Genomic DNA, 13,522 nt, shown 5'->3' on the forward strand with positions numbered 1-13,522 from the left:
TGATTCTCATTACAGTTCTTGTTTTACTGTATTACAAAGGAGTACTATGATACTTTACAGTTTAAATAATAAATTATATAATTTTCATCTGTTTTTCTGAGTTGTGGTAAGGAGAATTGGGGGTAAAATGTGCATAATTATAATGAAAATAATGTCACTGTTTAAAAAAAATTGAATGGCTCTAAAAAACAGGTTATATATTATGTATTATTTATTATTATAGTAACAGGACATTTTCATGACAGATTTTGTGTAGAAAAGAGTTGTATTTAAGTGGGGAAAATGTACTGCAGTTTAAGGGTGCTTTCACACTTCGATTGCTTGGACCGAACCTGAGTTCATATCCTCCCCCTGCCCCCTGCCGGTCTCTATTCACATCATATTTGGGTCCGATTACGTAATCAACGTGAGTACAAGCGGCAGCTGTTTACCACTGTAGGAAACAGTTCAAGAAGACGTCAGCATCTTTGTGTTATTAAAGTATTTATCTCTTTGAATTTTTCACCAAAACTTTACATACACAAAACAATTATGTTTGTCTGCCATGGGTGCATTGAATGTGCAATGATGTGATGAATATTAGCGTTTGTCTGCCGCGCGCCTGCGGAAGGGTTGCAAGAGATGTGCAGAATATGATCTGCTCTCTGATGGTGATTTAGTTGGACACAATCAGTTATGAAATGCATTGCACCATACGTATACCACCCATGGCCATGAGTATTCGGTCCTTTGCTTAAAAACGTATAAGAATTATTATGAAGGTAATTACCAATACGTTATAGCATTTTTAAAGACATTCTTAAATGTCGTAAAAAAAAAAAAAAAGCTTTAAAACAGCTAGAAATATCTATCATCTATCTATATTATTTTTATACTACAAGTTTATCTGTAATTTAAGCTAATTTTGTATTAGCAAATAAATATTTTTTTTCTATAATCATGTTAAAAGAATCACCTCTCTTGCACAGATATAAGTTGTGTAATTGTACTGAACAATAAGAATGGTCAGCATGCCAGCAGTCAGTGCATGAGTGCTCAGATCTGTAGATCATAAGGATGCAAGATTACCTCCCAGCAGAGTCACAGTGCTTCTAATGTCCCTCAAGTAAATATAGAAGACTATTAATATCTCATATACACACAACAAACAGCTGCTCAGTGACCAAGTAAACCACAAACAAATCAAGTTCTTCTAATCAAACCTAGGATGACTTCAAAGGACATGCAAAGGTAGGAACTTGTACAAACGTGTATTTACACTAACTGAGAACTGTATTCTAGCACTTGCCTGCTTCCAGAACTGGTTCTTAAAGTGGCAACTTGGTCATTCCAATGTGACATGCCTCATTTTATTAAGCAGCATGGGAGACTTTCAAAACTTTGAACAAGACTTCTATCAGTCTGGGTATAATATGGATGGCCAGCAAGAAGAGGTATATGGCTATGATCCAGGCTACGTCCATCCAGAATACCATGATGTGTAAGTGTAACTGCACCAATTGCATACATGCAGTATGTTTCCTATACAATTTCAGCTCATGTGTGATGTGTTTCTGTGTGGAGTCATGTTGGTGTAGTTGTAGAGTTGTAATTATTCATCGTCTGGTTGGCAGTGACGGTGATGCACCCTCGCCAGATGAATATACCACTCAAGGACCTACTGGGCAAGTGTTCCAGCCTGTAGCACAACCTGGGCAAACAGACTCATATGAGGAGGAACCGCCACTCTTAGAAGGTAATCACACCAAAAAAAGATTTATGATAAAGATAATTGAATACTTAGTAATTTCTTAATGTATTTGTCTAACCATTACATAACATAATTCAATCAAAATCAGCAAACAAATAAAAACATCTGTATGTGTTTGTGTGTTTTTCCCCTAGAGTTGGGCATTAACTTTGACCATATCTGGCAGAAGACTCTGACTGTGTTAAATCCACTGATGCAGGCTGATGGTAGTATTATGAATGAGACAGACCTCACTGGCCCTATTCTCTTCTGCATTGCCCTGGGAGCCACACTTTTGATGGTATAAACTACACCTTGAACATTTAGGCAATAACATGTCACCAGCAGTGAAATGGTTAAACCATTAGGTACACAGTGATGTGTATTGGACAGTGACATGTCCAGAGCATAAACCAGTGTATTTGTGCATGTGTCTGTATTCTGTGTTAGTCCATGTATTCTCTTTGCAGGCAGGGAAAGCACACTTTGGATATGTGTATGGCACCAGTGCCCTGGGATGTGCTGGGATGTACATGCTGTTGAACCTGATGAGTTGCTACAGCATATCCTGTGGATGTGTGGCAAGTGTGCTAGGATACTGTCTCCTGCCAATGGTAGCACTTTCTGCCTTTGCTGTTGTTTATTCCCTTCAGTGAGTATTGACACCTACAAAATACCTCAGTGTTTAGGCAGCTGCATTGAAAAAAGTCAGCAGTTACATTGTATTTCAATAAGCACATGGCTTTGTTTATTTACATTCAGAGGACTCCTAGGCATGTTGTTGGCCTTGTTCGTGATTGGCTGGTGCAGTCTTTCAGCTTCTAAGATGTTCAGTTCCACTCTTGACATGAGTGGGCAACAGCTGCTTGTGGCCTACCCCTGTGCTCTCCTATACGGTGTCTTCGCTCTTCTCACTGTCTTCTGATCATTCAGTTAAAAATGTTAACATTTATAAGAAAATCACACAAGAAGTAAATAATATCAAATTTGCACATTCATATTGCATGTCAAAGTGGCAACAAAGCAAGTTACATTGAATCTTTGTCAAAGTAATAAAAAAAAACTTTAATTATGTATAATATTTATTTATTGTTACATTATTAAGAACTTAGAGACCTGGCAATATCATACAAACATGTTTACATACATGCATAAATATACTGTATGCTTACATCAGATAGATACTGGTTACATAGTACAGCAATAATCTAATGATACACTCTCTCTCTCTGGGATCATGTTAAATAATGCAGAGGAAGCTGAGCTATTTGACCCTACAATCTGATTCATTATTGAGTATATTCATGTGTATGAAGGATGCAGCTCTTTGAATTTAAATTAATATACAGAGTTGACTTATTTCAAAAACAGACATATTTCATTTCACCCACAGGCTAACTGAGCCTAAATATTTTGCAGAATAAAAAAAAAATCACAAATGTAATAGTTTACAGTATTACTATTATATTAAATTAGCCTTTGCATGTGGGACGTGGACATGTTGTTCATGAAAGGTGTTTCCACAAGGTTCTTTGAACTATTGAAAAAAACTGCTTTAATCAAACAACAGAAGAAAAAAAGGTTGGTGTACCTAGGGACTAAAAAACGGTTCAAGGAATGAAAACCAAAATCATATGAAATTTTTTGCAGAACATAACCAAAAAAACGGAACAATGTGATTTTCAATTGTTCCGGAGTAAAAACGTTATTTTTAAATGCTGGTAACTGATAATAATCAGTTAATTTTGTTTTGATAATTTTTTCATGAAACTAAAGGACCAATGTTGCATCCATATTGCCTGAAAAAATGAAACATGTGTTTTGATCCTGAAGGAAACTGCTGCATCACACATTTCTTTGCTTAATTGCCTGTTGTGGATGTCAAATTCTGTGAATGAAGTCCTTTTTAACAACTATGTATAATTACTACATACACATGCACAGCTAATCCAGATACAAGCAAAACATTATTATAGGTAAAAATGACTTTTCTCAGTTGTTTCCAAGTCTTCACTGAATTATTGTTAGATATGATGCATCAATACAGATTTGATGCTGAATAACAAGCAAATCTGTAATTAAAATATACTTAACTGTTAATTAACTGAATGCTGTTATGATTTCTATGCTGATAAATCCACCACACAGAAAAATGTTTTGGTGAGGCAAGTGGCTTATTTTTGGCTTGTTTTTCCAGAACAGGTTGCTTAATCTTTGTGAGATCTCGCAACACTGCAATTGGTATTTCACCCACCCATTAGCGGAGAGTACTTTCATTTTAAAAAGAACATTACTCAGCATTCTTTATTAACGCAGCGGAGGTGTCCCATGCCGTCCCTGGCAAGATACCACCTAGGGTGGTTGCCCATGTCATCTATGCCTAAATCTAGAGGCGGCATCTTGCCAGGGGCGGAAAGAGGCGCCCATGTGAACAAGTGGGCTCCCTGAAGTTCACCAGCCATCTCACCTCCATCTTTGTTGGGGGGTGGGTGCTGAAGGGAGTTTTGCCCAGGGAGCCATACAAGCTAGAACCGCAACTCAAACTTCTGAATGAAAAAATACTGGCTCTGCTCAGAACAAATCAAAATTAGAAACATTTCGTTTTTAGTCCCTGGGTGTGACTTTTTCATATTTTATTGCATGAAAATATAACCGAGATATGCATACATTTTAAACACAACATTGCATTTTCTATAAAATAAAAATAAAATAATTTTATCAAAAACATTTCAAAAGTGAAATAAACAGGCAAACACCAGGGAAAAGAATAATACAAACTATCTGATTACAGATCAATTCCTTTGATCCCTTTATTTTAAAAAAACTAAATTTTTTTGTTGCAAAGATCTAATATAAAATATATTTAAATAACTACAATATGCACAAATAATTAAAAGCAAAAACATTGGCCCCTTTTCATTGCTTCTACTGAATCCTACACATCCTCCCAGGGTTACACCTTGTGATCCCATGCGCCACTGCAGGACATCCAAGCTGGTTTCAGGCAAAGTCTTATTGTCTTTTTGGCCGGTTCAAAATAAGAGAGTCCTTTGAGAGACACAAGTTTATTAGAAATGATAGATTCATAGGCTTTAACACTCAATATGCTGTAACAGCCTAAAACATTTTACACTGTTTGATTGTTAACTATAACAAATACTGTCTTGATCAAAAATTTCAATTGACAACAAGTCTGAAATTAGCTGGTGCCATTGAATTAGAGTAAATAATTCCAATTTTTCAGACTTCTTTGCCAGTGGAATATGTACTGTATTGTCTAATAGTAACAATACATTGCGACTGCATACCAAACACTTTTTCATTTAAATAATAATAATAATAATTTAAAGAACTAACGCCTCTTGTTACATATTCATTATTTAATAACAATCCTCTATTCGTGTCGATATTTATGGTTTTATATATATATCAGGCCCGTAGAAAAGGGGGTGGGGGGGATTCGCGGATTTCGAACAGCTACTGACGTTATGCACTCATAACAAAATTTGTGAGCGCGGTAAAGTTAGTTTGACGTTCGACATTCGTTGGACATTCGGTTTCGCAGATGTAAGGGACCGTCTGAAAACTCTACTCACTATGCTAAAACAGGAGATGTCCACTCATTCATTCATTTCACGTGCAAGTTATACAATAAAAAAAAAAATGAAAAAATACATGTTCACAATCAGAATGTTCTTATAACTTCCCAGAGGACAGACAGACATATTACAGGTGATATTACCGTATGATCAATCATATAAGTAGGCCTACTGTAATCAATTATTTTAGAAAAATATTCAATAGAATTCACCAAAATGATGTTTTCTCATTTTTAAGGCTGTGGTAACTTCCCAGAGGATTTTTGAACTTACTACAGGTAAAATTATTACAGTATAATCAATTATATATATATATATATATATATATATATATATATATATATATATATATATATATATATATATATATATAGCTATACAGTAAAATCAATTATTTTATAGAAAAGAAATCACTAAAATTCACCAACATTTTATTTTCTCATTCTAAAGGTTGTAGTAACTTCCCAGAGGATAGAAGGACTTATTACAGGAATAGGCCCTACAGTATCATCATTTTAAAGGCTGTATTTTTATTTTTATCGAATTTTAGTGATTATGTGTATAGTGCTTCTATCCTCTAAAATTTATTTCTGTACTTATATAATTGATCATACAATAATAATCTGTATGGCAGTCCCATACTTGTAGTATGTCTACCTGCCCTCTGGGAAGTTATAAGAACATTCTGATTGTGAAAATGTATTTTACATTTTTATAAATTGCACGCGAATTGAATGAATGAGTGGACATGTTTTAGCGTAGTGAGTAGAGTTTTCAGACGGTCCCTTACATCTGCGAAACGGAAAATCGAACGTCAAATTTTACCGAGCTAAATCAGTGAGGAGGCCAACGACATCCAGCTGAGTATGGGGGAAAAGAGCAGGAGAGACGGAAGAGAAGCAGGCAGCAGCGTCATTGTCGCAAAATATTGAACATATGTTCAAAAAGACTGCCAAACAGGGTACGGCCGCTAACAACAGTAAATAAATTGCATTGTCCAATTGCTCTAAAATACAACTTACCTCATACATTTTGGATAGGTGGTTAAATAACACCTGTCCGGCGCTCACTTTGTCTCGCACGCCCCTTATAGTTCCATTCTTACTGAAGATGTTCACGCGTTTTCCAGTGAAATGTTTATTCTTCGCAGCACTCGCGTACATGAGTAGCTCGTCCGGTTCGCTGCCGCTGTCGTCCGGTTCTGGTCCGACAAGGCCACACAGATGGCTGTTGGCCTCACTGATGACGGGCGAGCTGGCGCGCTCCGGCTCTGAGCTGACAGAGGTGTCTGTTTCAGCGGAGTCCTCGAGCGCGTCCTCTCTGAACACCTCCTTCAGGACGCGACCGCTATGCGCTGACGCAACGCGGAATCGCACTCTTCTCTCTGCTCTGTCTCCATCAGCCCTCGATGTGCGCCTCTCCATCCTGCTGTTAAAAATCTACATTATACAATTTTTGTTGGATGCCCAAGGTGGTGTGCATTGCCATCACACTGAAGGTCTATCTTGATCTTCAGATAAAAGCTTGTGTCTAGGGTGTCAATTTGACACCGAATGCGTTAATATTTAATAAACGTTATCCATGGAAACTGCGCAAACCGACTTCTGTGGAACCTTTGTTCTCTTATGAATAAAAGATAACTCATATTGGGAGTATAGGGAGGGAACACATTGGGTATAAAAAGTTAAACATATTTCAGCTCCTTTATCCCTCTTGAAGTTCTTCAGGATGGGTGTAGCTTCAGTATGAGAGACTAATATATCAGTGCTAATTAAACAATATAACTCAAGCTGTTGTTCCATCAGCACAGCTGGGATTTGGTAATCACAGACAAGCTGATATTGTTGTGGGGCGTGGAAAACTTTTCTGCCCTTTCAGTATAAGAAAACTCTCGAAGTCATGAGTTCCAGGAGTTTATTGCGCAAACCAACAAACCCGAGACGTCAGCTGAAATTGAAATGACTCTCTTGGTCAAAACACTCATTTTTTATACAGTTTGTTATCTGGCATTGCCTCATGTCTATGCCCCCTTCATATTTTTTTGTCTGCCACTATTATTTCACAGAGCCTCTGACTTATTTTTAATGGTGCTCTATAATTAATTTCTTACTCTCTGTAATTCCAAATGCATGCACATATCAGTTATGTAAGTCATTCTAGGAAAATGAAGATTTTTCATATCAATAATTACATCGTTTCTAGTGCAAATGTCCATTCCTGATATCAACAATTAAATTATAACGATAGAGAAAAAAAATTCAACTTCTTTTTGCAATATGCAATATTGTAATTTGTATGCTATGATATTGCAATATCTGTAATTTGGTTTTCATTATGTTAATTTCAGATATCTGGAAATGGATTTCAGATATCAATAAACTGAAGAGTAATTATATCTTTAAAAGGCTTTCTTATTAGTTAAATTAACATTACCACGACAAAGCTAAATGTGTCATTTATTATAGGATTTGGGGAGTAATGGAATACATAACAGGATTACATATTTAAAATACAAAATATAAGTAACTGTATTCCACTACAGTTACAATTTAAATAATTGATAATTATAATACAGTTACATTCAAAAAGTTTTGATTACTGAAGAGATTACTTCACACTGTGCCACTGTGTGTCCGACTGTTTGTACTGTATTTTATTTTATTTTATATAAATTGTTTCAATTATTCTTATTTTTATTTTTTTTTAATTCTTATTTTAATCTCTTCTATGTAAAGCACTTTGAATTACCATTGTGTATGAAATGTGCTATATAAATAAACTTGCCTTGCCTTACATTTTATTTATTTTTATTGTCATTTGTTTCATTTAATATTTAGTCCTTTCAGATAGAAAACATTTATACATATTAATGATGCAATCCAAAGTGCATTTAAACATGAAACACTTTCTTGTGATGTGTTACATTCAAACGAGCAGACAGAGAAGTAAGTTTGAAGTAAGTTTGAAGTAAGTTTGGAGCAGAAGAAATAGAAATAAACCTTAGATTGTAAAAATATCTAAAAATGCTTAAAACAAGATCAGTTTGATTGATCTTGTATTAGAAACAGCACTGCAAAAGATATTTAGTTTTTTCAGAGAATGTATTAACAATAACATGTGTATTTTGTGTATTGAGTTTTATAGTCAAAACAAGTGAAAAAATCTACCAGTGCTGTAGAAGTAATCTAAAGTATTTAGAATACAGTACTGACCTTGAGTAATCTAATGGAATACGTTACAAATTACATTTTACAGCATGTGTTCTGTAATCTGTAGTGGAATATATTTTAAAAGTAACCCTCCAAACTCTGTTTATTATAGGACTAATGTGTGTGCTTTTACATTTGTTATGAATTTATTAAAATTAAAAGGGGTTATAAAATGTATTGTGTATTGAATTTATGATACACAAGAGCAGACTCTGATAATATTCATTTCGAAATGATGGTTTCTCAGAAACCGCGATTTTGTCCTTTGTAGTACTTGGTCGAAAAGACAATAACTGATATCGCCCATCCCAACAGAAGACTGAAGCCATAAACGGGCCTTTTTGTCGACTGTGAGGTTGTTATGGTGATGGCGCTAGATGGCGGTATGTATGTCTGACACAGTGAGGTGCTCTTATCAACTTCGTCGAGCGAGACAATACGGAAGAACAACATAGAGGTAAATGGAAGCGTGGAGTATGAAAATCAAGTTATTAAACGCATTTTCAAAAAGAAAATAATTGCTCAGAAAACCATATGAACAGAAGACGTAGTGTCTGCCGTTGGTGAAGCAATATACTTATTCTCATGCATATCATTGTTTTGAAAGCATAAGTTGATTAAATAATATCAGATTGGACCTCTGTTTAAAATTGCGGTTTATTTTGAAGTAGCTTTCTGCTTAACACATTTACCTCATTAAAGCACATTTACCTCATTAAAGTCATTAAAGCAGAAGGTTTACTTTAGACAGCGTGTTTGATGAAAGTTAACTCAAATAATTCCCAAAAATTCCATCTGACTAAAAGAAGGCCTTTTCAAAGTCTTTATGGATGTGAGCTGTGTTTAAATACCTTTATCTTATTTTCTTTATCTTATAGTTTTCATTTTCCACTTGTATTTAAAGATTTCTCTGAAATGTCATAACCTGTTCCGATCAACAGGTTAAGATGTCAGTATGGGTGGCACTGCTAGCTATGGCACAAGGTGTGGACTGCCTGCAGTTTTGCTTTGCCTTGCAGCTCTTCTCTGTGCCAACGTGCTGCTGTATATCTATCTAGATGCCCTGTACCAGGACACTAATCCTCTCTCAGCACACATGCAGTGCCCACCACGCCACTTTAAAGTGGGCACTATGACCACATGTACTCCTTGGCTCCAGTGCCCAGAAATTCGTGCTGAAGTCCACCGTGTAAAACTCATTGGACAAGGGGCTGTAAAGATGGTGAGAAGTTTATTTCTTTTTCTTTTTTTCTTGCTGCATCTTTAGAGACTAACACAGATGCATAATTATGTTTCCTAGGTTTATCTGTCAGAGTGGCGAGGGCAGAAGGTAGCTCTGTCGGTCTTGTCTTCGGAGAAGTATAAAGAGGATTTTCTCCATGGAGTGTCAATGCTACGTTCCTTGCAGAGCACCCACGTTGTATCGCTTGTCGGGGTATGTGAGGAGGAAGGTGTGTTTGTTACAGAGTACCATCCTCTTGGATCAGCTCTGACTCTTGATGCCACCCTTGCCCAAGACAGATATCGCTGGCGAAACTCATGGCATACTCGGCTACAGCTGGCAATAGACTACGTTGCCTTCATGGCATACCTGCACAGCAGTCCGGTGGGTATCCGTGTGATGTGTGACTCAAATGACCTACACAAAACTCTCAGCCAATTTCTTCTGGCATCTGACATGCATCTGTTGGCCAACGACCTGGATGCACTGCCTGAGGTGGAAAGAGGACATCAGGGGGTGAAGTGTGGCCACCATGAGCTAACTGGAGACTTTGTTGCTCCTGAGCAGTTATGGCCTCATGGCGAGGATGTTTCTTTCTCAGATGAGCTCATGCCTGACTACGATGAAAAGACAGACATCTGGAAGATTCCAGATGTGACACGTTTCTTATTGGGGAATGTCCTAGGAAGTGATGTCATCCATTTTCACTTGTTTCAGATCTATACAGAGTGCAAAAGGAAGGATCCTCATTTGCGGCCCTCGGCACTTGAGGTTCTCAACGTTTATCGCTCTGTCTATGACAGTATGTTAGAGAGCCAATCACAGAGAGTTAGAGAAATGTTGTAAAGAATTAATAGCCTCTTATGATCCTAAGGTTTTAGAGAGTATAAAGTTATAAAAGTGGTCCTTATTTCATATAAATTAAGTTTTGTCATTCCATGTCATTGAGAAGAATATACAGTTAAATCTGTATTCCGTTGATGAGAACAACATCTAACAGAGGATGAGTTGCAGCTCCAAATTAATTCTGAAAGGGATAGTTCACCCCAAAATGAAGATTCTCTCATCATTTACTCACCCTCGTGCATCCCAGATGTGAATGATTTTCTTTCTTCTGCAAAACACAGATTAAGATTTTTAGAAAATATTTCAGTTCTGTAGGTTCATACAATTAAAGTGAATGGTGACCAGACCTTTGAAGCACATAAAGGCAGCATAAAAGTAATCCATATTACTCTGTTGGTTAAATCTATGTCTACTGAAGCAATATGGTTGGTAAGAGTGAGATACGGATCAATATTAAAGTCAGTTTTTACTATAAATATTCCCTGCCAATATGCCGAAGAATGCAAATCACCAACCACAAAAGTAGTGTACTCTAGGAGAGAAGAGTGCATAGGTGAATGTGGACATTTGTAGTAAAAAAAGGACTTAAGTATTGTTCTTTTTCTCACCCACACCTATCATATCGCTTCTGAAGACATGGATTTAAATACTGGAGTCATATGGATTACTTTTATGATGCCTTTATGTGCTTTTTTGTGAGCTTCAAAGTTTTGGTGACCATTCACTTGCATTGTGTGGACATACAGAGCTCAAATATTCTTCTAAAATTCTATCAATGTGTTGTACAGAAGAAAGAAAGTCATCCACATCTGACATGGCATGAGAGTGAGTAAATGATGAGAGAATTTTCATATTTTGGGTGAACTATTCCTTTAAACTAAGAAGGTTTGTCAAGCAATACCTCATAAACATTATTTTCACCCGAGTGAATAGAACTTGAGTTACTGATGCAATGCTTAAATCTGTTTCTTTTAATTTTCAGAGGATTACACTGAACCTGATTTGGTAATTTGATTGTTCTTTTTCAACATCTGGGAGCATTTAATAAAAAGAAAAATCTCAAGACCACACTGTGATTGTGTTTATCAGCAATGTGAATTAACTGCGTGCTGAGAAGGGCCTCATCCAGTTAATGTAGAAAGTCACGGAAGGGGATTTTGGTTGGGTTTCAGTCCGTCATTAAAAATAGACAAATCTAGTCCAAAGCGCTTCTGATATTCAAGTTAAAGCCTTTTATTTTAATCTGGCTAATGAGACATGGACACTAAATGGATGCAAACTCATGAGAGGTAAACAAGGTGAGAAAGTAGGCAGGTTGTAAAGGAGTATACAGTGTTTTCAGATAAATTGTTTGCATTTAAAATCTTTTTAAGTTCAAGCTTAAAGTATAACTTTCAAGAGATATTAATAAGTAAACTGTATAAAGGTTTACCAATCAATTTGGGCAAATTAACTTTGGCTAAAGTTGTCTTGAGCCAAAAGTTGAGCAATTTGAATACCTGAATAAAAAAAGGTACAAACCTGTTGCTGAATATATATATATATATATATATATATATATATATATATATATATATATATACACTCACCTAAATGATTATTAGGAACACCTGTTCAATTTCTCATTAATGCAATTATGTAATCAACCAATCACATGGCAGTTGCTTCAATGCATTTAGGGGTGTGGTCCTGGTTAAGACAATCTCCTGAACTCCAAACTGAATGTCAGAATGGGAAAGAAAGGTGATTTAAGCAATTTTGAGCGTGGCATGGTTGTTGGGGCCAGACGGGCCGGTCTGAGTATTTCACAATCTGCTCAGTTACTGGGATTTTCACGCACAACCATTTCTAGAGTTTACAAAGAATGGTGTGAAAAGGGAAAAACAGCCAGTATGCGGCAGTCCTGTGGGCGAAAATGCCTTGTTGATGCTAGAGGTCAGAGGAGAATGGGCCGACTGATTCAAGCTGATAGAAGAGCAACTTTGCCTGAAATAACCACTCGTTACAACCGAGGTATGCAGCAAAGCATTTGTGAAGCCACAACATGCACAACCTTGAGGTGGATGGGCAACAACAGCAGAAGACCCCACCGGGTACCACTCATCTCCACTACAAATAGGAAAAAGAGGCTACAATTTGCAAGAGCTCACCAAAATTGGACAGTTGAAGACTGGAAAAATGTTGCCTGTTCTGATGAGTCTCGATTTCTGTTGAGACATTCAGATGGTAGAGTCAGAATTTGGCGTAAACAGAATGAGAACATGGATCCATCATGCCTTGTTACCACTGTGCAGGCTGGTGGTGGTGGTGTAATGGTGTGGGGGATGTTTTCTTGGCACACTTTAGGCCCCTTAGTGCCAATTGGGCATCGTTTAAATGCCACGGCCTACCTGAGCATTGTTTCTGACCATGTCCATCCCTTTATGGCCACCATGTACCCATCCTCTGATGGCTACTTCCAGCAGGATAATGCACCATGTCACAAAGCTCGAATCATTTCAAATTGGTTTCTTGAACATGACAATGAGTTCACTGTACTAAAATGGCCCCCACAGTCACCAGATCTCAACCCAATAGAGCATCTTTGGGATGTGGTGGAACGGGAGCTTCGTGCCCTGGATGTGCATCCCACAAATCTCCATCAACTGCAAGATGCTATACTATCAATATGGGCCAACATTTCTAAAGAATGCTTTCAGCACCTTGTTGAATCAATGCCACGTAGAATTAAGGCAGTTCTGAAGGCGAAAGGGGGTCAAACACAGTATTAGTATGGTGTTCCTAATAATCCTTTAGGTGAGTGTATATCAGTGTAATCTCCATGTGTCAAGCAAAATTAAGGCTTTTTAAAGGGATAGTTCTCCCCAAAATTCTGTCATCGATTCACACTTATGTTGTTCTAAACCCGTATGATTTT

At 36.9% G+C, this 13,522-nt stretch overlaps 3 protein-coding genes across 4 annotated transcripts; 2 read left to right on the forward strand and 1 right to left on the reverse strand.

The window, feature by feature from the left end:
* The first annotated feature begins 1,142 nt into the window (after positions 1-1,142).
* LOC127618050 (protein YIPF5-like) lies at positions 1,143-2,787 on the forward strand. The gene is made up of 6 exons (XM_052090282.1): positions 1,143-1,230; positions 1,361-1,480; positions 1,614-1,735; positions 1,885-2,030; positions 2,200-2,381; positions 2,492-2,787. The coding sequence occupies exons 1-6, from the start codon at positions 1,208-1,210 to the stop codon at positions 2,652-2,654; spliced, it is 756 nt and encodes a 251-aa protein (XP_051946242.1). The 5' UTR covers positions 1,143-1,207; the 3' UTR covers positions 2,655-2,787.
* A 1,850-nt stretch (positions 2,788-4,637) lies between these two features.
* On the reverse strand, positions 4,638-8,046 carry grxcr1b (glutaredoxin and cysteine rich domain containing 1 b). The gene is made up of 2 exons (XM_052090283.1): positions 6,351-8,046; positions 4,638-4,777 (listed from the first exon to the last, which is right to left on the reverse strand). The coding sequence occupies exons 1-2, from the start codon at positions 6,750-6,752 to the stop codon at positions 4,742-4,744; spliced, it is 438 nt and encodes a 145-aa protein (XP_051946243.1). The 5' UTR covers positions 6,753-8,046; the 3' UTR covers positions 4,638-4,741.
* A 922-nt stretch (positions 8,047-8,968) lies between these two features.
* pomk (protein O-mannose kinase) lies at positions 8,969-11,665 on the forward strand. 2 transcript variants are annotated; one of them, XM_052090317.1, is made up of 3 exons: positions 8,969-8,994; positions 9,479-9,759; positions 9,838-11,665. In XM_052090317.1, exons 2-3 carry the CDS (start codon positions 9,493-9,495, stop codon positions 10,603-10,605), a joined length of 1,035 nt encoding a protein of 344 aa, XP_051946277.1. In that variant the 5' UTR covers positions 8,969-8,994; positions 9,479-9,492; the 3' UTR covers positions 10,606-11,665. The 2 variants fall into 2 exon arrangements, with proteins under 2 accessions (XP_051946277.1, XP_051946278.1); XM_052090318.1 differs by lacking the exon at positions 8,969-8,994 and adding an exon at positions 9,097-9,369.
* Positions 11,666-13,522: the final 1,857 nt, after the last annotated feature.

The sequence above is a fragment of the Xyrauchen texanus genome, chromosome 24, assembly GCF_025860055.1.
Source record: "Xyrauchen texanus isolate HMW12.3.18 chromosome 24, RBS_HiC_50CHRs, whole genome shotgun sequence".
Classification (NCBI taxonomy): domain Eukaryota; kingdom Metazoa; phylum Chordata; class Actinopteri; order Cypriniformes; family Catostomidae; genus Xyrauchen; species Xyrauchen texanus.

What these genes read in the sequence shown, in the direction of transcription:
- pomk (XM_052090317.1), top strand. Translation starts at nt 9,493, where the DNA reads ATGGGTGGCACTGCTAGCTATGGCACAAGGTGTGGACTGCCTGCAGTT. An exon ending in GACAAGGGGCTGTAAAGATG is followed by an intron (nt 9,760 to 9,837) that starts GTGAGAAGTTTA and finishes TATGTTTCCTAG; the next exon opens with GTTTATCTGTCAGAGTGGCG.
- LOC127618050 (XM_052090282.1), top strand. Translation starts at nt 1,208, where the DNA reads ATGACTTCAAAGGACATGCAAAG. An exon ending in ACTTCAAAGGACATGCAAAG is followed by an intron (nt 1,231 to 1,360) that starts GTAGGAACTTGT and finishes TTTATTAAGCAG; the next exon opens with CATGGGAGACTTTCAAAACT. An exon ending in CATCCAGAATACCATGATGT is followed by an intron (nt 1,481 to 1,613) that starts GTAAGTGTAACT and finishes TCTGGTTGGCAG; the next exon opens with TGACGGTGATGCACCCTCGC.
- grxcr1b (XM_052090283.1), bottom strand. Translation starts at nt 6,752, where the DNA reads ATGGAGAGGCGCACATCGAGGGCTGATGGAGACAGAGCAGAGAGAAGA. An exon ending in ACCTATCCAAAATGTATGAG is followed by an intron (nt 4,778 to 6,350) that starts GTAAGTTGTATT and finishes TGTCTCTCAAAG; the next exon opens with GACTCTCTTATTTTGAACCG.